Source organism: Poecilia latipinna, unplaced genomic scaffold (genome assembly GCF_001443285.1).
Source record: "Poecilia latipinna isolate Pla-1442-1.1 unplaced genomic scaffold, P_latipinna-1.0 Scaffold1908, whole genome shotgun sequence".
Taxonomy (NCBI): Eukaryota; Metazoa; Chordata; class Actinopteri; order Cyprinodontiformes; family Poeciliidae; genus Poecilia; species Poecilia latipinna.
In genome coordinates, this window is record NW_015114524.1 from 39,456 (window position 1) to 60,250 (window position 20,795).

The window sequence follows — 20,795 nt, forward strand, 5'->3', positions numbered from 1 at the left end:
CACTGCTGGTTACACTGCAGCCATATGTACTGAAATGGCTTTTAAGTGGTATAATTTATGTATCTGAAGACAACCACTGCTGTTTTTATGCATGCATCACCACCTATTACACTTGAATTGTATTGTATTGTATTCTTAGAGACAGTGTATGTTTGTAGCTGGGACACAGCAGGCGACCGTCACCATGGAAATGTTCATCTGCTGTGTTAGAAAAGACACTACATGTGGATTATATGTAATTTATGCAGAATATATTTGATAAAACAGTGTCCATGTAGCATCATCTGTTTCACAGGTTAACTATAGATAACTCTACTAACCTTAACAAAGATAAGCTCTATGATTATAAATGTATTAAATCTATAGTGAGTTTATTAAAGTTCTCTTGTATATGAAGCTCTGGCAGTGTTGATATTAACACGTTGGTGAATATTGTCACTGTCGGGCATTGTTGGCGTTTTGTGTTTTAATAAAATGTACTGTTCTGTATCCAATATGCTCAATAAATTTCAAAAGGAAATCACTCAAGTCTCAAGTCAGTCTCTTAAAGCTTTTGTTTTATTTTGAAGATTTTATTTTCATTAACTTTTCTATAATTGAATGTTCTACTTTCCATTGTTTTCACCTCAACTCCATAACTCTGTTAAACTCAAATATTATTTATCATCAATATTTTTGTGGTTTATAATTTAGTTAAAGCTTTCACCATAAAAACACAAATAGATGTTCTGATACAAGAATCACTGTTGGTCAATCAACTTAAAAGAACAAAAAATCTGATCAGATTTTTTGTTCTGATCTGATTTATTATCTGATGCATAATAGATCAGTTTTGGTGAGTTAAATAAGGAGTGTGTCCGTTTTGGTAGATAGATAGATAGATAGATAGATAGATAGATAGATAGATAGATAGATAGATAGATAGATAGATAGATAGCATTAAATAATAATCCATCAAAAAAGAAATGAGTGGTTCAGTATTTTTACAACACTGAACCCTTTAACGCTATATTAGGTTATATATTACAATATTACTCAGGTTATATATTACAATATTACACAAAGTCCTGCAGAAAAACGGAATAAAGACAGACCGGAAACACTGTCTAAACATTTATCAGTTTTGTCAAAATAACAAGCTAGAATCAGTTTAATACCGGAAGTGACAGTTTTGTTGTGAAAATAATTTATTCTACTGTTAAATTAGGTCACTTATTTAAAATATTTATTTATAAACACGAATGATTTAAGGTAAAAAAAATTAAACACTGAACATATGGATAAGGACCACTTAGATGGAATATATGAATTGTATGTAGATTATGGTTGCGGTTTTTATTTTGAAAGAGGTGACCGGAACCGACACCGTTAAATTGTGCGGCTTTGCTAATGAGAAAAGAACTGGAGGGAAAAAAAGAGAAAAAAACGAAGGAAAAAAAAGGCATATCTGAGAGCTTTGAGGGGTGGATTTGGACAAAGTTTCTCAACTGTCCCGTCCCGAGGAAGCTTCGGGGGGGTTGAAAGGGAGTCCAGTTCACCGGTAATTCACTCTGGGGTTGTAATTCGGTTGTAAATGCATTGTTATTTTCAGTGTGTCTGAGAGCACCGTCGTCCCCGTCGCCGGAAGTCTGCATGAAGCTGCGTCTCCAACAGAGGCTACGGCGTCGACGTTTTTTTTTTTTTTGTTTTTTTTTTTTTTTTTTTTTTATTCGACACTTTTTTTTTTCTTTTTTTATTTTCTCTGAGCGAGATGAGCAGGGAGTGAGGAATGGAGGCGTAGGGACTGAGGATGTTTGTGTTCGCAGGTTAAGCGCTTGAACACACGCAGGCCTCCAGTTTTAGCTTGAGTGAACAAGCCAACGAACAAAAGGAGAAAATTAATGGAGGCAAGTTAGCGTTAGCCATGTTTGTGTGACGCTCAGACAACAGCCTCAGCTGCGGACGGCAGCCCGCTTAGCTTGCAGCAAAACACACCCGAGCCTCCCAACATGCCTTCCGATTTTATGACAGCTTACAACCGATTTTATTTCTGCAAGCTTTCCTCAGTCACTGCTAACGTTAGCCCGCCGCTAGCTGCACCACAGTTTTAGAGCCAGCTTGTCCCTGTCGTTAAAAATGGCTCTCAGAGCACTGAAACGTTGACTTTAATGCACCGATGCGACGGCCCATCTGTTTTTAAGGCGGAGGTGTGGGTTAAATGGAGCATGTGAGGGACGAATTAATTTGACTTTGTGGATTTTTTTCCCTCATTATTCATTGGCTGCAGCAGAGATTGGAGGAGTCACATGAAAAGCAAACATACCCTGAGCTGTGCTGCATGAACGGTGCCAGGGTCTGTTTTGGTGGGGTCTATTTTTCATGGGCTTCACAAGTCTACTTCAAAGTTATTTCTTTTATAACCAACAAGTTGAGCTTTACTAACATGTAACTGCTTGCATGCCTTTTTGTGAGGTGCGAATGGAGGCAACAAATGACTATGCATGGCATCTCAATTCCAAAACTAACTTCCCTGCAGGAATTATGTGCAAAATAACATGCAAATGCATAGCGACACTGGGCAACAATGTGACATGTTGCAAAAAAATTTAGTGGATAAGATAACATTGTTTTACCAATTTAAAAAATGTGCGCTTTTACAAACATGCAAATTTAATTTCAATCACAACTTGTTCAAGCTTGTATTTTTGGTCACAGCAACACATTTTTTGAAAGAGATTAAAGTGCATGGGCTGTGCTGGTAAACACGACAACAGGCTAATCTTCATGCTTGCTTTTCTGTTTCCATCCCTGCCTGGGATGAACATCTCTGCCTGATTCCTTTCACATCCTCAGTTTAAAATATTACAGTTTGATTAAAAAAAAGACATGGAGTGTTTCCATTTTCTTTCTTCAAGACACACCTTAAATTCAAGAGTTTCTGGAAGCCTTAAGTGTTGCGTGTGTCAGGCTTTAGAGAAGAGGATGCATTGAAAGGAAACAAGCTGAGATGACAAAATACAGCAGCCATGCATGGTCTCTGTTTATGTAACACAGAAAGAAAAGACATCAGTGAAGAGGGGAAGGACAGGTGTTTTCTAAGTGTGTTGCTTTTTAATTACAGAAATAATGGACGATTCCCATTTCAACTCATCATACTTTTGGTCTCCCGTCCCCACTGTACAAGGACAGGTAGAGACAACCTTATTGTTGGAAATGTCTTGAAATGAACATGGCTTTAATGGGATTATCACTTTGTTTATAGAGCTGCTTTAAGGATTCTGTTGATGAATTTAAGCGCACAGTGAAGTTTTTTTTTTGTAATGTCTGGTGATGCATTTGCTTGATCACATGATCACTCCTGTCCCTCTCCTCTTTTATCTCTTTATTTTCTCTTTGTTTCTGTTTTTCTTTTACTTTTTGCATCTCACCATGCCTTCGTATTCTCTTTCCTCCCATCATTTTATTCTCTTCGTTCTCTTCACTAATCCCACTGTTCACTCATTCATTTCACTCTCCTCTTGTCCTGTCACATTTCAAAACCTCATCCATTCTCTTTTTTCTTCTCAATCATTCTTCTCATCCTCATACTTAACACTTTTTTCATTTTCTGCCTTTTTCAAATATCTTTTACCCCATTTTTTTGTCATTGTACATCCTTCTTAATTCTTTCTCTTCCTTCACTACTCTCCCTCTCTGTCTCCCTCATGCACCATTTTACCTTCAACATCCCACCCTTTATTTCTCCACCCTTTACACTTTACACCTCTGTCTAGATTGAGAACGCCATGTTCCTCAACAAGGCAAAGGAGCAGCTGGGTCCAGACAAGGCCAACGCGCCTCCCTTCCCTCACTCTTCTGCGTCTTCCACCTCGTCCCCTCACTACCCCACAGCTGTGCTCGCCATCCCGGGTTCGGTGGATCCAGGGACAGGGGTGCGGGTGGTCCCCAAACAGGAAGGAGGTGGGAATACTTCCGGCGGAGGAGGGGGAAACAGCGGGAACTTGAGTGGAGTAGGGGGACATCTACACCAGTCGCACACCTCCCAGAACGTCACGGTGGTTCCTGTTCCCTCCACTGGGATCATGACTGCAGGTCAGAAAAATAATTAATGAAATTAATGATAATGATATTTTTTTGTGATATTAAAAGGCAGAATGATATTAGAAAATGAGCTATATTATTATTAAGATTGGGCGATATAAGTTTTATCACAATATTTTGTAGTACTATTGCCATAATAAAAGGGACAATATTAATTATTTATAAATAATTTTTTTAGGTAATTGTATGTGTGTGACTGCATTTATATCACTAAACTGCACACATATTTTCATATTTATAGATATTTTCATTAAAAACTGTGAAAAAACTGTAAAACTAAAAATTCCAACATTACAGATCATTTTGGGAGGTTTTAAATATAATTAATTGGAATTTATTGCAACAACAATAAATCATATTTCTTATCATGATAAGACATTTATCACAGTAAATGTTAAACGATAGGATAAATGCCCATCCATAATTATTATTATTAAATCCCAACCCTTTTTGTGACCTTTAGTGTCTTGAGGCTTTTATCAGTGTTGGGCGTGGCTACATTCAGTCTAACAGACTGAATATATACTTGGCATGATACGTGAAATAGTATTGAGCTAATTGAGTTAAACCTATGAATAGAAATGTAATTATTTTCAACAGGCAGTTTGTTTCTTGGAAACTCAAATTGACAGTCATTCTGTGTATCATCATTAATTCTGGAGTATAATATTGATAGGATCCTTGTACAGTGAAATAATGAAACAATGAATAATAAAGACATCATGTCTTTTACCTGGAACAGTTACCTTTTTGACATGATGGAGATGAGTAAGAGCAGGTTTTTGTTTGTTTTTTTTCTTTTATTGACTTAAGTTTTTATAGTTTTTAAGGTTATTTGTGAAACCACTTCCAGTTTGACTTGAGGGAAATAAAGTGGTGAGTTTTTATCCCAGAGCTGCACTGGGGCCACAACCAGAGATGCCAAGATTAATAGCATCAGATAAAACTGCTAAGAAACAGGAGCTTTACTACCTACAAGCTTACACTTTAAAAATAAATGCAGAAAGTTCACTGATGCACCAGCAGCTCATGGAGCGAATGCTGTCCTGCTGCCTCCTTATTTGGAAAAGTTCATCTTCAGAATGCATTCATATTTAGAGGACCCGCTGCATTCCAAACAGTTCTTTCTGTTATATTACACATATTGTTCTTGCTGTGACTATATATTTCTAATATATTGTTTAGGCCTGATCAAAACACACATGACATCATGAACCAAAACAGAGTTTTAGGAGAAGGAGCAGCTTATAGTCACATTCATGTTCATGGACAAGGCCATTTTATTTTTATAGCTTATCGTTTGGTGATGCAAAGTGCTTTACATAAACCAAATAGCTATTGCATTGCAGTGGCAAAATATAGGAATGCAATGAAAAATTTAAATATGGACTACAGTCAAGAATGTTCCAGTTACGAAGGCAACGCTAACAAATTTATAAACAAAGACAAAGTATAAAGCAGTGATAGCATAAATAAATCAGTCGCAGTAAGAAATTAATCATTTAATCTCAAAATAAATTAAAATGAGCTCAGTTATTTCCATTTTGATGATTCATATTTTTAGAAGGACAGTTTTACTTTTATAGAGACTTCAAAATATATTTAATTTATGGTTTCAGTTGTGTGTGGTTTTTATTTCCATTCTATTGTTTTTATGTTTTATTTTGGATATTTAAAGTATCTTCCACTTCCCTCCATAATAAATATTTTACTTGAAAATTATGTCAAAATAATATGATCATTTACCGCATTTTTTTTCTTGGACAATTTATCGTCCAGTAAAATTCTATAATTTGACGGAATTAAATTAAGTTACATATAAAAACTGAAATTAACAAAAAGAAAATGGCGGATCATTTCTATAAATTCTAAACTCACAGTTCCAATGTTTGGAAACATTCAAAGAAGGGTAATCTATGAATGCATCTCTCCAGTAGTTTAGAGTTTGATTTACAAGAACCATCCTTTTTTGCTGCACTAAATGCCATGCATTGATGTAAATATAATATTTACCCAATCTGAAGGATCATCACTGTCTAGAATTCCTTCACAGCTTAATCTGAGATCTGGAACTGATTTGTGTGAAGAAAAGTTGTAATTTTTTTATTTTTAATCATCTCGTCACTTCAACAATCAACAGAATGATGCATTGTTTCCTTAGAGCGAACCGCCTGTCTCAGCTCTGGACACCTGCAGTGTAGAAAAAGACATTTTCTGTCTCTTCTCCACATGTGAGAAATGTTCAGCTGTGGTGAAACATGTTGGCCTGCCGGTTTCACAGTTTGTTTCTCCTCTCAGCGGGGTTAGTGATCACCACCCCACAAGGCACACTGGTTCCGACTGCCTCCACACAGTCGTTTGTAACTGGACCCCCCACTGCCACCACCATGATAGTGTCTGCAGTGCACCCCTCAAACACAGGTAAAACCCAGCAGGGCTCAGCTGTTAGCATTGATTTCCTTTCTGTTGTTGTTATAGTTTATCTCATATTTGTTATTTCATTTTGTAATTAAACATTTAGATGATTTACATGCAAATGTAGAGTGAATGAAACCTCCATTTTCTTTTCTTCCAGATAAGAAAGAGGATGGTGCTGTTCCTCCAGCCGTTGTCATGCCGACACCATCGAAGCGAGGCAGGAAGAGCAAACAGATGATGGGCAGAGTTGGTGGGATTCTCCCTCCAGGAAGTGATGCTTTAATCTTAGCCCATCTTGCTGCTGGTGGACAGGTGAGCTGCTTACTTTGTCATGTAAATAATGCATCATAATATCCCTTTAACCCTCATATTTTACTCTTTATGCGTCACAGCATCACTCTGCTGACCCATATGACCTGTCAAATGATGAGGATGATCATACCAGTAAAGACGGACCAAAGTCCTACAGGTACTGAGGTGCTTAGATTGGAGAAGCCTAATCAGTTTGCAGCTCATTTTTACATTTTTTAACCTTTTTTCCACAGATGTCGGATGTGTGCAGTGACGTTCTTCAGCAAGTCTGACATGCAGATTCACGCTAAGTCCCACACTGAGGCCAAGCCCCACAAGTGTCCCCACTGCTCCAAGTCGTTTGCCAACTCCAGCTACCTGTCCCAGCACATCCGCATCCACAGCGGGGCCAAGCCCTACTCCTGCACCTACTGCCAGAAAACATTCAGGCAGCTCAGTCACCTCCAGCAGCACACACGGTACTGGGCAGAGCCGGGCTGGCTCTGCAGCTTCTGATTGTTTGTGCTCGTTATCTCTGATTTTTCAGTTTAAGCATGAACCTCTGTTCAGAGTAATGGGGGTAGTCAGTCAGCTGGGGGTCGTTTGGATGAGTGTTGACAGTGTTGAGCTCTTTATGCACAGTCAAATCATGTTTAAAGGTCATAATAGATCTAATTATGACTGGATTGTTCATGTTATGGAGGTGAAAACTGTGCTGTCATGCAGCAGTCGTATGTTCCTGCTTTGCATGCCTTGGTCTGTCCCCGATCAGGTCTGTGTTTCCCAACAAGATATCTCAGTCTGTTCCTTTCATCTTCCTCACAAACGGCATCCTGTAAATGCATCAAAGATAAAAAAAAAAAATAGACATTTTGTGATGCTGGACTGGAGGAAGTGTGTTTGAATTCTCATTTCATCCATGCATTTTGTCACATTTCTTGCATGATCATCCAGAGTAAACAGCAATGCTTCTTTTCCTCTGCATTTAGTGGAATTAACATTAACTCAGTGACTATCTTACATGCTCTGATGTATCGGATCAGCTGAAATGGTTCTCATGCAAAATTCAAGAACATTCCCAGCAGATAAATGACATTGTTGCTGGTCAGTGATTTTTTTTTCTTCTGTTCAGTTCAGGTCATGTAGAGACCAAAAAAAGACCACAATGGTCAGCAGAAACATCTCCTACCTTTGACAGTCGTCTCTAGTTCATATTGTTATAAGAAAATTTAGTGGAGTTAATGTATTGGAGCAAATAATAGTCAAATCTCTGGGCGTCTTACTAAGCATTTAATTAAATTGTAGCAGTAAAAGAAACTGCACAATGTTAGAAACTCATTTAATAGCAATACATTTTGGGAAATATTACAGTGACAGTATCTGTTGCGATAAACTCACATTTTTTCTTCCTGCCGTCTTTCTAAACTCTGGTACCTGAAGCATTTTTGACATCTTTGCATCTTCTGAATATCACTCAGGACTGCAAAGTTTGGTTTATAATGCCTCAAACATGTTAGCAATCTAACTCTGCACTTTGATAAAGCTTTGATAATATATTCATCATAAGGTTTGCAGCCTTGGATCCTCAGAGTAAAGACAGTTGAAGTTGGTTTTTGGTTATGTCCATGGCTCAAACCTGATTCTATCATTTTAGAATATTTTTATTTTCTTTAGCACAGCTGCATTAGAGAGGATAAACAAAACAACAAATATCAAAGCTGACACTGAACCCACTGACCTCAATCCTGTCCTCTGAAAAATACCAAGAATATTTAAGACTTTAATCTTAAACCTGGTTGGGTCTTAAAATCTCTTTGATTACATAACTTACTCAGACATCACCAATTCTCCACTGTGATTCACTTTCAATTAAGAGACTTTAAATTAATGTCCATATGACAAAAACATCTGGTAAAGTAAATATTTGACCTTGTTGGGAATTTATAGGATAATGGGAAACTGGAAAGTCAGTTTCCTAAATCAGAGATGAACAGGACAACTGGATTTTTGGTACTGATTGTTGCTTAATCTGAATAAAACTTCATGTAATAACTTCTGCAGGGGTTGCTGCCCTCAACACAGCAAGATCAGAAACATCCAATTGTTCTTAATATTCATAAACATAAAAACTAAAACAACAAGCAGACTAAGGCATGTTTATGGCTCAGAAAGTGAAATCGTTCATTTCTTTACCCCAAAATATTTTTATTCTCCATGTTTAGTAGGTTCACTTCATTGTCACATAAAAAGAATATAAAAGATTTTATTTTTGTGTGCTCTAAATAGTGACCGTGTACAAGATATAGTGCATGACTAATATAGTTAAACTAGAAGGTACTAATTACTAATCAAAACTAATTGATATTTTACTAATCATGCATGTGGTTGCAAGTAACAAAATCACATTTCACTCATTCATGCTGCCATCATTCGACGGATGGTTTAATTTTCTGTTTGAGCTCGTCACCTCTCTTATTCATGTTTTAATTTCACTCACTGCTTTGCTCTGGGTTTCCCATGTCATCTGTAGTTCGTCCGTTTTAATCAGAATGACGTTCTCCACCTGCCTGCCACCCGTCTTCACGTTCACAGACATACCCCACTCACTGCAGGACACACCAAATGGAGAGAGAGCGAGAGAGAGAGAGAGAAAGGAAAGCGTGACTGTGCTTGCTGTATGTTTGTTCTGTGTTTACATAACTCAGACGCAGCACAAAGAGCACACTGTCAAACGTAGCGATCTGCGATCAGAAGTATTGATCGTAGATCCTTTTAAACTTTTAACGCATGATTTGATCTTCGGTTCGTCGGGAAGTTTGGTCATGCTGTAGCTTAAAAGTCTCTCGCTGTTTCTCTCTCTCTCTCTGTGTTTCTCTCTCTCCATCCCTTCCCCTTCATCCCCTCCGATCCCGGCTTTCCGTGTTAGAAACCACACTGAGGCCAAGCCCCACAAGTGTCCCCACTGCTCCAAGTCGTTTGCCAACTCCAGCTACCTGTCCCAGCACATCCGCATCCACACGGGGGCCAAGCCCTACACCTGCTCCTACTGCCAGAAAACATTCAGGCAGCTCAGTCACCTACAGCAGCACACACGGTACTGGGCGGGGCCGGGCGGGGCTTACTCCAGACAAAATCCTTGAAAATACTTGAATTTTATTGGGTGTTTTCAAGGTTTGGAAAGTGTTTGATTTCTGTGTAAAGTCCTTAAAAGTGTTAGCTATTCAAAGTGACAGTTTTGGTACTAAAGTGCGATCTAACGTTTGATTTAAAGCCTAATTTTGAAAAACGTTAACGGTTAAAACCAGATATTTTCATACACCTAATAAAGAGACACATTTTTTTCCTAAAGTTTGTCTAAAGTTAAATCAGGCTAAACTTCTCTTGTTTGGAGAATTACCAAAATTATTCCTAATTTTGAAATGCCAGAAAACTTAACGGAAACATTTTTAGATGCTTTTTTGGTAACTTAGTTTGTATATTATTTTAATCATTTAATTTGAGCAGGAAGTTGATTTGGTTGGATTGTTACAATGTAATGAATATTTATTATTCCTAATGTTTCAATGACTTATTGATCAGTGTGATTGAAATAAAGATTGGCTTATATTTTATACTTTAAACAAAGTTATTGAAATTGGGAGTTTCAAAACAAAATGTAGTTATATTTTAGTCTACCACGTCACAAGACATTACTAATAAACGTAATTAATGATTTCGTAGTGAACTGAAACAGTCTCTTTTAGTTCACTTGTATTGTTTTTATCTAAAAATTTGGTGAAAATTAAGAAAACTTGCACTGAAAATGCTTGAATTTTGCTGTAGGTAGAGTGTGTGGACCCTGTGCATGTTTGGAGCAGGTTTGTGAAGATTTGTTGTTGATTATTTAATCATTGTGAGAATTATATATTTACAGAAAATTTGGAAGGAATTTAGCTTCATGCAAATTTTAAGATTTAATTCAACTTTATGTGATTAGAAATGATCTATTTGTTTTGTGGAAGAGAAAGTAGATGAAAGAAGAAATAATATATTGCATGAGGAATGTTTTCATTTAGTCATCAGAGGTATGCAGGACTACTTCATGGAGCCTGCTCTTAAACTTTACTTTTGTGCAAAATAAATATATTAAATGGACTAATTTGATGTTTTCTTCTCTCAGGATTCACACTGGTGACCGACCATACAAGTGTAACCATCCTGGCTGTGAAAAAGCTTTCACTCAGTTGTCCAACTTGCAGGTCTGGAATCATTTTCTGACATCCTGTCACATTCATAAAATCATTTCTTACCCCTCTTGTGTGTGTGTGTGTGTGTGTGTGTGTGTGTGTGTGTGTGTGTGTGTGTGTGTGTGTGTGTGTGTGTGTGTGTGTTTTTCCCCCAGTCTCACCGTCGGCAACACAACAAAGACAAGCCCTTCAAGTGTCACAACTGTAACCGTGGTTACACAGACGCTGCCAGTCTGGAGGTTCACCTGTCGACGCACACCGTCAAACACGCCAAGCTGTTCTCCTGCGGCCTCTGCAACAGATCTTACACATCGGTACGCTTTCAGATGAGAGGAAGGTTACACAATGACCTAAAAATTAGATTATTCTCACTTTATATTTCCAGATATTTGCTGGAATTCTGTATGGAGAATTGTCAATGTAACCTTTGAGCCAGGAAGATTTTTTTCTTTTCTAGAGCTGCACAATATTTCAAATTGCACTTATAAAGGAATACTTGGATCCAGTTTATTATTCTGTGTCATTATGTAAAAGTTGGATCTATGGGTCTTAAATCATCTATCTTTTGTTCGTCTATCATTTGTCATCCTATTTCACCTGCTGCCTTCCTTCCATCTGTCTTCCAGTTTGTAGTTCTTTGGGTTTCCATATTTGAAACATTACATAAATTTGCCATAAAATCACTGCAGAAACAAAATCTTACCAAGTAGTTTTATCAAGTTTCTAGAGCAAATAACTTGAAATAAGACAAAACTAACATACAGGTAACTTTTCTTTTTAATTATTGAATATTGATTAAAAAAAATTAATGTCTCCTTTGGCAGATTTTTTCACTTGTAATATGAAAAACACTTGTTTTCTATATTTTTAACATGTTTTGAGAAGGAAAAGGGTTTTTTGCAGTGTTTGTGTAAAAGACTATTAGAGCACTTTAAAAATGACCAAGTACAGAGAAGTCTGTGAATGTAATTCAGGGAAAGTAGACAATTTGAGATGAAAGATGTGCAGAAAACTCAAATCTAAGCAATATTTCATCTAAATCTTTAGCATAGAAAAGTTATTATTTATAAGTAACTAAAATAATTTGTAGTAGTAATTAATAAATACTATAATTCTGTTCTAAACCTAACCATATCAGGTCAAAACTTAGCTAAACTAATGAACACATTTTGTACAACTAATAAATGATGTTTCCTTTTTATCTTTTTCTAGGAGACGTATTTAATGAAACACATGAGGAAGCACAACCCCGACCCGTTAACGGTGGCAGCGACGGTAGCCGCCCAGCAGGCCCAGGGCCTGACGCCAGGAGGAGGGGGGCGGGGCCGGGGCCGCGGTCGAGGCAGAGGCAGAGGAAGTCAGCTCCAAAGCCAGAACAACCCAAACAACGCCAACCAGAACCAGAACCCCGGACCCCCGGGCAGTTACCAGCCCACCCAGCAACCCCCGGAGGGCGTCGTTCCGTGCCCCTTCGATCTGCACCAGTACAAGACAGTGTCGGCCAGTGAGATCCAGTATAAACCCGTCAGCGTTGGCGACCTGCCGGTGACCCATAAAGACCTCTGTCTAACCGTCTCCACGTCAGCCATCCAGGTGGAGCACATGAACTCGTAGGCGGCATCCTGCGGCTCCGGTTGGGACAGGACTAATAATCTGCAGTGTAAAAAGCTCCATTTGATTCACCGTCTCTCATCTTTACAGTCTTCTAAAAGCAAAACTAGAAACATGGCTAAGAAAGGAGAAACTGTTACCATCCTCATCAGCCATCCGACTCCAGTTTTTATTTTCACCGTCAAGTAGCTCTGAAGGACGATTAGAAAGGGATCGGAGTGATATTGCGATACAATCAGGAGATGGAAGTTCAGTTTGGTTCACCTGATTCTGAAGCTTTAAAGCCGGAACAACTTTAGGCTCCATGTTGGTTCACAGATAGCCTAGTGTTGAGTTCAGGTTCCTCCGAGACGAGTGGGAAAGCAGGTTCCAGCTGGTGGAAATGGGTTTGCACATCTAATACCTGGAAAAATCACTTTTGGCTTTGAAATCATAAATTTGGGTAAAAATAAATCTGCATTAAGTTTCACCTGTAATGCTTTGGTTGAGCTGCAAAACACACAAATATCTGGTCTTAAACCAACCTTTGAGATAACACTGTTAGATGAAAACTGTAAATTATCTGTGAAATGAAAAATAATACTACTTTCTGGAAGTTTAGGGGTAAATTTGCAGATTAAATTCTTCTTGAAATACTCCCAACAAGCCAAAAAAGGAAGAGTAAAGACAAATAAACATTTATAAATGGTAAAAATTCCTAATGAAATGGAAGTGGGAGCACTTATTTAATCTGAACACAGAATATGGATAAGATTTCAGTGGAATAAGGGAGCAAGTTATTTTTCCTTCTAAATGTCAATAAATTAATTTTACAAATCACCATTAAACATCAGAAGATTGAAGAATGAAGGAACCATTTTGTTTTCAGAGCCTGAAGTCCTGAACAAAAACAAACCGAGTTCAACAAGAATGTACTAAACCTGAGGAATCTGCAGCAGAGCGAGCGGAGGACAGGAGGAGTCCTACAGAAAGCACTTGATGAAGCTCGTTCTTCACGCCTATGTTTGTCATTGTTTGTCTTTTTTTTATATATATATATAAATCATGTTTGTATTTTTCTACCGACAGAGGAACATACAGAGAGAAAGCAGAGTGAGTGCATGAACGTGACGGAAAGAAAGTGTTTAGTTGTTTTCTTATTCTAAGTGGAGCGGTTAATCTTCCTCCTGTGGGCGACGAGAGCCCGCCCCGCTCTTATCAGGGGGTTGATGGGAAATAATGATTGTGTGATAAACACGGCTGACAGGTACTGTTATCGACCTTTTCTTTTTTAAGAACTTTTCATACATATTATTATTACTTTCATTATAACTGTAGTGCAAATGTTATCCACAGTATATCCACTCTGAGGCATTATGGTATTGCAGTATGCTGTACATAAAATAGATAGAAAAGACTTTTTCATCTGTAAAAGGGAAGTATGTCTCGTGTACAGAATATATGAAAACACACCCAAACCACAGACTGTGTCCCAGGTCCGGTACTGAAAATAATTAGGAGTTATTTTCTTTAAATACAACCATTTATGATTTAACTTTGAATAATTGAGTCTCTTTAGTTATTAAATCTCTTTTGACTAATTATCACTAATGTTTTTCTTTTCTAGGCTAATGAAGGCATAGTCATTTTCAGTCATGTAGAAAATAAGTGAAAATTGTTTTGCCAATCATAAAAAAAATACAACCTGTTTTTATTTTAAAAAATTAAAAAATCAATTAGCAGTGCTGTGTAAAATAAATCCACTGCATTCAGACTCCTAATTGACCTGCTAATATGTTTAGACAGATATTAAATGGTGACCTGGGACACTGCAAACTGTCGATCCAATCAAAATGTCCAAGCAGCCTGTACAACAAGCCAATGGTCTTCATGTATACTCAACTTTGTATGTCTCTGTGTCTTTTTATGAAAAAAATGACCTGGCAATGCTCCTGGTAAACAGTTAACTGTACTATGTTACATACTGTATGCACAGTTAAAGCTCCTACTCATCTGAACAGACTGTTTCTTCTTCCCTTATGGAGAATAAAATTCAAAAACTTTATGACTGAAGGCCATGATTGATTTATTCAGCTGAAATCCAATCTGCAGGGTTTGCTATTTTTGTAGATTAATTTCAGAGTTAAGTTGTGCTTGATTCTTACTTTCACATGATAAATTGTCAATTATTTATTTGCATAAGATGTGCCATAATCAGTGCAATGATATGAAATATTTTCTTCAGGTTTTTGTGTGAAAGAGCATTGAAAGTATCTTGGGATATTTTCTTTCATTCTCTAACTGTGATAATGTGTGAATTCATGGGTTAGCTATGTGCTAATTTGATGTCAGCACAATTCAAAATACCAGAGTTTTCACAGAAGTGTCCAATTTAAGCACAGAATTGTACTTACAGGATGAAAATTGAAATTATATATTTGAAACAGGTCAGACATAGGATTCCTAAGAATTTTTATTTAAAAAATGTAAAATATATTGATATTTAAATTTCTTATTTATTGGCTAAATGTTCAAGTTATGATTAGGCAATTTTTTTTATAATTCATACAATGTTAAAGGTTTGGAGTCGAGTTACCAACTTTTAACATTCAAGAGATAACATGTCTGCTAATTTTTTAGCATATGTATATATATTTTTTCAAATACTTGTTAGGTTTTTGTTTTCTCTGCCCAAAAAAGGTACATAAAGGCCACGTTTAACAAGGGTGCTTTTAACAGTCTTTCATATATTGCAATCAACTTTGTCATTTTATCCTTGTTTATTCAAGTTATTCACGTCCAGACTAGGAAAACTATTTTCTAAAAAATAATTTTGAGGAATATTATCTAACTCTTACCTGTGTCCGGGTTTTGCCTTATGCACGGAGTTTACCGTACAAACAGTGTGTATCCCGCCCCACCAGGACATGCAGTTAGACATAACAAACGTACACATAAGAGGAGGCGGAGTTTACCCTGTGTCAGCCAATCACGACAGAGAATCCGAAGCGCTCACCGAAACGGTTACATTTCAAATTCAAACGGACGGAAACAGCGGATCGAAAGGGACACAGGGTGAAGCTACAGATTTGTTTATAGTACGTTGTTTTTAATAGATCTTTTTTGACTATTTTAACTGTTGAATAGTGGTTTAGAAGTCACGCTTAAACGAGTTCTGCATACCGTAGTTTTATAAGTTAACGTTAGTTTAATTTTAATGTTAAGCTAAAAGAAGCTCACATCAGTAACAACGCGGACGTTGGTTACAGAAGGATTAGACGGGACGAGGTAATCTGGACTAAGTTTAAATTATTTTTCTGCGAGTTGACCCACGTACAAGGGAAAAAACCTGATGTATAGAAGAACTTGTTCTGCCTCCTCCGTTAGTAACACACCCTAAAAACTCTGTGCACTGGATACTTTTATTGAAATTAAGCTTGTTTTTCTCGTTTTATGCTAATTTAGTATTCGAGTCCTTTGTGTTTACACTGAAAGGTTCTGAGTCAGAAACTCTAGAAACGGGTTGCATGTTTGTTTGGATTGACAGGAACGTGAAAAAGATTTATGACATGATCTAGTAATTATATTTAAATCCTATCTGTGCTAAATATTTAATATTTACATGATTAACGTTATATAATGTTTTTGACTATTTATTTACTGATATTTGGATTTTAATGTATAGATTTGAGCAAAAATCTAAAAGTAATTGTTTTGTAGATTTTCTTGATACTGTACAATATTTATGTTCTTCATACTACTCCTTTTCATTCTAAACTTTAATTCATGTCAACACGTGTCATGTTTATTTTAAACTAGAAATGAATGAAATAAACAAAATGATAAGAAGTTTATAATGTAAAGTAGTTGGATTATCTTATCAGTGTGCTGAGCACTGCTTAGATTTTCTAACAGTTTTAAGGTATCTGATGTGTGGCTCTCCTTCAGCTTCCACACCTTTACTGCTCTTGTTTTTTTGTCTGTCTTGTAAAATTTTAGTCGCCTTTCCTCTGCCAGCTAACCAGCAGCAGACTCCTGCTAGGTTGTGACCTTTCTTTTCTGTTGTGATTTCTCTATTTTGACCGTTTCACTGTCCTCAGCTAAGTATGTCCAGGCTTCCGGTCATTTTATCGAAGAGAGTTCTCGCCCCCAGCAGCTCTGAAAATTTGCTGGACATGGCTCCTCTTCAGGTTTGTGATGAAAACGCTTCCTACATTTCAGTTTGATTCTGTCAGAAGCTGTAGAGAATATGCTTTTTCAGTTTTCATTTTGATGCATAAGTTTGAGTGAAGTTTGCTTATGAACCAGAATATGACTTAGTGATGGTCCTTTCTGTGGTTTTGTTGTGTTTTTGCAGAAGAGAATGCGTAAGGAACAGGAGCCCCACAAACCTCAGGCAGCTACAACCATTGTAGGTTACAAGCGGCCCGCTGCTGCAGCAGCCAGAGCTCCACCCTGTACGTTGTTTAAGAATTTCTCCATGTTCAGCACCTAACCACCACCAACAGCAGTGAACAGATCTCATTGTCTTAATTGTTTGGTTTTTATCAACAGACAGACCAATTAGAGGTGCAGGAGCTGCCACGGTGGCTGCTGGCCCTTCCAGAGGTCAGATGTCCTCTTATCTCTGCACAATAACCCAGTGTTTGTAGCAGATGGTGGTTCTGATGGCGATGCCTGAGTATAATGTTATGGTTCTGTTCTGTCAGGATTCGTGAAGCCGGTTGCTGCTTCCACTGCTCCCAAAGCCGGCAGCAGTAAACAACCTGCAGGAGCAAAACCTGGTGAGAAACTGTTTACTGTCGTCCACCTTAATGGGTAAAACTCTGGAAAATGTCTTTAGGTTCATCAATATATTAGCAATATTCAAAATATTTGCTATTCCAGAACTTTGATGTTTTGTTTGGAGATGCTGATTCTGGATTATCGAAGTTTTCTTTTTAATGTACATGCAATAGAAAAAAGCTCAAGCATATGGATAAACATGTTTATAGATATATATATATATGTATATGTTTGAACAAGATGAGGATCATCTCATCCTGCTCAGATAACTTGGGAATCAATACCATCTTTTTTTAAGCTTCACTGATTAATATAATTTATAAATGTAAAGCTGAAGCTGCTAAATTCAATAAATCAAATTTAATTTTGACAAAGTGGGAGAAACATCTGAAATTCTTGTGCAGGTGTGACTGGAGCCACCCGCCGCAAGCCATGGGACCTGAAGGGGAAAGTTAATGACATGGAGGGTAAGATCCGCAACTACCAGACCAAGTACAGGTCTGTAAACGAGGAGAACGAGGCGCTGAAGGACTCCGTGGCTCAAAATCAAACCAAAGTGTCTGAGCTGGAGCAGGAAGTCGAGGGACGGAAGAGGAAAATCGGGTATGAGCAGATTATATTGGAGAAAATGAGTTGAGTGTAGATTTATTATTTTTATATGATGCTAACTTTGGATTCCTGGCTGGTTTAGTGAGTATGAGGCGCAGCTGCAGATGTTGTCTGGAGTTCAGAATCAGCTTGAAGAAACTCGGAGAGAGAAGAACGTCCTCCAGAAGGAGCTCTCCAATTTAGAGCAGAAATACAAGGTCATGGAGACGCTGCGGGACAGCCAGGAGACGGAGCTGCAGACTCTGAAGGTAAAGCAGAATCTGCTCCGACCTGCTGGTTCTGGATCGGTCCAAACACCTGAAGGATACGATGCTATAACAACTACACCTGGTTAAAGGGTTTAACTTTTAGAGAACTGAGGAGATGTGACTTTTGTTTATGATGGATATTTTGAAAATATACGGAAATTAAGTTTTATTTGTTTAAGCCTGTCACAATCGCATAATAGATTAAAATAAGATCATTTTCATGTGGACAACCATTGTTGGACATGCTACCCTTTAATATGTTTTTTAAATTAAAGTCCTAACTGGCACGTTTGTTTTTTCCCTGTCAAAGTTGACTGATATGACAGACTTCATAACTTTAGTATTATTGTATTTTAATTCATTTTGGTTATGTTAAATGTTCTTTATAAATTAAAGCTTTTTTCAGTCTTGAAGAATGTAGCAGCTTTAATATGTCATTTTCATTACAGCATTTGAAAATGGTCCCAAACTGACAATATTATTGTTTGTTGCAGTAATTTTGAGACAATTTATCATCTAGTGAAGTTTATCGTGACATGCCTGATTTTTGTTTTGTTTCCTCTGCAGATGAAGCTCTCTGTGCAGGAATCAACGATGACCCGACTACAGGCCAACCTGAGAGACAGAGAAGAAGAAATCAGCTCCCTGAAGGAAACGGTGGCGGAGCAGAGAGACGAGCTTCACGCCGGGGAGATGGAGCGCCGGCGGCTCCACAACACCATCCAGGAGCTGAAGGCGAGTCGCCGCTCACCCCTGAAGGCCCAAAAGATCTGGGTCCAATCTGTTTTATTTAACTGCTGTTTGCACCGGTTAAATTTAATGTCTACCGTTGAAGAAAGCTGAAAAGAGAATCGTTTTGTGTTTCAGGGTAACATCAGGGTGTTTTGTAGAGTTCGTCCACTAGAAGACGGAGGCCTGAGTAAACACATCCAGCTGGCAGCCAGCGACAACAAGTCTATAATGCTGGCCAAAACTGAGGAGGTGGGAATAATGTAGCAAAGATCTGCTGCTTATCGCCATGCCAACACAAAGATATCAGACTGTTTAAACTGATCTTCCTTTTTTCTGCCCTTTAGTCTCATACGGGTAAAACGGCCGAGATGCAGAAGAATTATCACTTCAGTTTCGACCGGGTGTTCGGGCCTCTGGCTTCACAGCAGGAGGTGAGCAACATGCGGAAGACATCATCTCCTCGTTAACAACACCTGCTGTGATTCTGTCTGTTCTGAGCTGCAGAGGAAAGGCCTCATGGGAAGGTTTTGTTTTCAGATCTTTGACGAGATCTCCCTGCTGGTGCAGTCAGCTCTGGATGGGTACAACGTCTGCTGCTTTGCCTACGGCCAGACAGGAAGTGGGAAAACCTACACCATGGAGGGAGAGGAAGTGGACGACATGAGGGGCGTCATTCCCAGAGCCGTGCAGCAGATCTTTAGAGCCGGGGAGAAGCTGAGCTCTCAAGGCTGGGAGGTTAGCTTAGCTTCACCTGATTCAGTTGTTTTTAACGTTAACTAATGAAGTTCGCTTAGACCTTCTTTTAGTTTTGTAGTTTGGCCACCATCCTGCAGAGGGTGCCACTGGTCAACCTTAAGCAAAGCCAGTTCATACAGAAATAAAGATGGCGAGACCATAACATAGCGGGAAAGGGAAATGGTCCAAACAGAGTCTAGTTTGGGATGCAAAATGTACTTTATGTTGTTCTATTTAGAAATATAAATACTCAAAAAGCTCCTTATGTTTCACCTTAATGGTGCGCAATAAGATGAGCTGCAGGGCTGAGCAGCGACAACTTATCATTCAAAAATTATTGATTTATTACAAAGATGTGATGACAAAGCAGAGGGAATGTCAGAAAAAAGTAACATGTTTGAGAAAAACATGATAATGTTCATCTTGAGTTAATGCACTTAATGGAGCAAAGTTTTAACATTCCTCTAAGAACAACTAAAGTACTTATGTATGAACATCTCTCTGTTCATGGATACTTAAGTGTTTTGCATATTTCATTTTAATTTTTTTTTATTTTTCTATTCAGCAACCTGAGGTTCCTGTTTTATTTATAATTAATGTTTAAGCTGATAACATTTAAAATATATTTCTCACAATTTTATAAATAATGTGAGAAACCAATTTTTTTTATTCGGAAAAGCATGCGTTAGAAACAATTTCTGTGTACAATTCAGTTTCCACCACACTGAAAGTGTGTGACGGACTAACATTTGCTAATCCAGGGTTTTTTATATAATAACCAAACAACTAGAAGATTTCTGAAGAAATTTAAATGGGGCCTGCTAAAGTGAACCCCTTGGTTGGGACCCAGCATCCTGATGCTAAGAATTAGCATCAATGCTAAGGTGAGCTACAATGTTCCCTTAGCTATTTTTTTATTATCATTCTTAAATAAAGGAAGTAGCTAAAAAGCTTATTTCAGGGGAAAATCCAGGGAAAAGGCACCTCCTGCTAATGTTTGCACTAATGTTAATGCAGTGCCTCCTGATTTTTACTTTTGCAAAAGTAAAAGTCAGATGTTTACTTCGTGGCACTTGGTTAC

General features: G+C 37.8%; 2 protein-coding genes and 1 long non-coding RNA gene across 11 annotated transcripts in view; all 3 read left to right on the plus strand.

The window, feature by feature from the left end:
- The first annotated feature begins 1,388 nt into the window (after positions 1-1,388).
- znf384a (zinc finger protein 384 a) lies at positions 1,389-14,667 on the plus strand. 9 transcript variants are annotated; one of them, XM_015015392.1, is made up of 12 exons: positions 1,389-1,540; positions 2,267-2,324; positions 3,101-3,168; positions 3,753-4,071; positions 6,379-6,501; positions 6,656-6,810; positions 6,891-6,967; positions 7,044-7,268; positions 9,716-9,883; positions 10,949-11,027; positions 11,171-11,329; positions 12,228-14,667. In XM_015015392.1, the coding sequence occupies exons 2-12, from the start codon at positions 2,318-2,320 to the stop codon at positions 12,627-12,629; spliced, it is 1,782 nt and encodes a 593-aa protein (XP_014870878.1). In that variant the 5' UTR covers positions 1,389-1,540; positions 2,267-2,317; the 3' UTR covers positions 12,630-14,667. The 9 variants fall into 9 exon arrangements, with proteins under 9 accessions (XP_014870878.1, XP_014870879.1, XP_014870883.1 ...); XM_015015393.1 differs by lacking the exon at positions 2,267-2,324; XM_015015391.1 differs by lacking the exon at positions 1,389-1,540 and having other exon boundaries at positions 1,574-2,324.
- Positions 7,275-8,008, plus strand: LOC106935098 (uncharacterized). Its single transcript, XR_001421832.1, has 2 exons — positions 7,275-7,840; positions 7,922-8,008. It is a non-coding gene; the product is annotated as an uncharacterized LOC106935098 (long non-coding RNA).
- A 906-nt stretch (positions 14,668-15,573) lies between the features above and the next one.
- Positions 15,574-20,795, plus strand: part of LOC106935094 (carboxy-terminal kinesin 2-like) — a 17,488-nt gene continuing 12,266 nt past the window's right edge. The window contains exons 1-11 of the mRNA XM_015015389.1: positions 15,574-15,703; positions 16,706-16,795; positions 16,963-17,062; positions 17,160-17,213; positions 17,315-17,389; positions 17,795-17,993; positions 18,082-18,247; positions 18,815-18,982; positions 19,115-19,228; positions 19,324-19,410; positions 19,517-19,714. Of these exons, the coding sequence (XP_014870875.1) occupies positions 16,712-16,795; positions 16,963-17,062; positions 17,160-17,213; positions 17,315-17,389; positions 17,795-17,993; positions 18,082-18,247; positions 18,815-18,982; positions 19,115-19,228; positions 19,324-19,410; positions 19,517-19,714 (1,245 nt within the window). The 5' untranslated portion in view covers positions 15,574-15,703; positions 16,706-16,711. The remainder of the gene's footprint in view (positions 15,704-16,705; positions 16,796-16,962; positions 17,063-17,159; positions 17,214-17,314; positions 17,390-17,794; positions 17,994-18,081; positions 18,248-18,814; positions 18,983-19,114; positions 19,229-19,323; positions 19,411-19,516; positions 19,715-20,795) is intronic.

Bases quoted from the DNA above. Each gene is read 5' to 3' on its own strand.
- znf384a (XM_015015392.1), top strand. The intron at 3,169-3,752 runs GTAGAGACAACC...ACCTCTGTCTAG, and splicing joins TCCCCACTGTACAAGGACAG to ATTGAGAACGCCATGTTCCT. The intron at 11,330-12,227 runs GTACGCTTTCAG...ATCTTTTTCTAG, and splicing joins GCAACAGATCTTACACATCG to GAGACGTATTTAATGAAACA.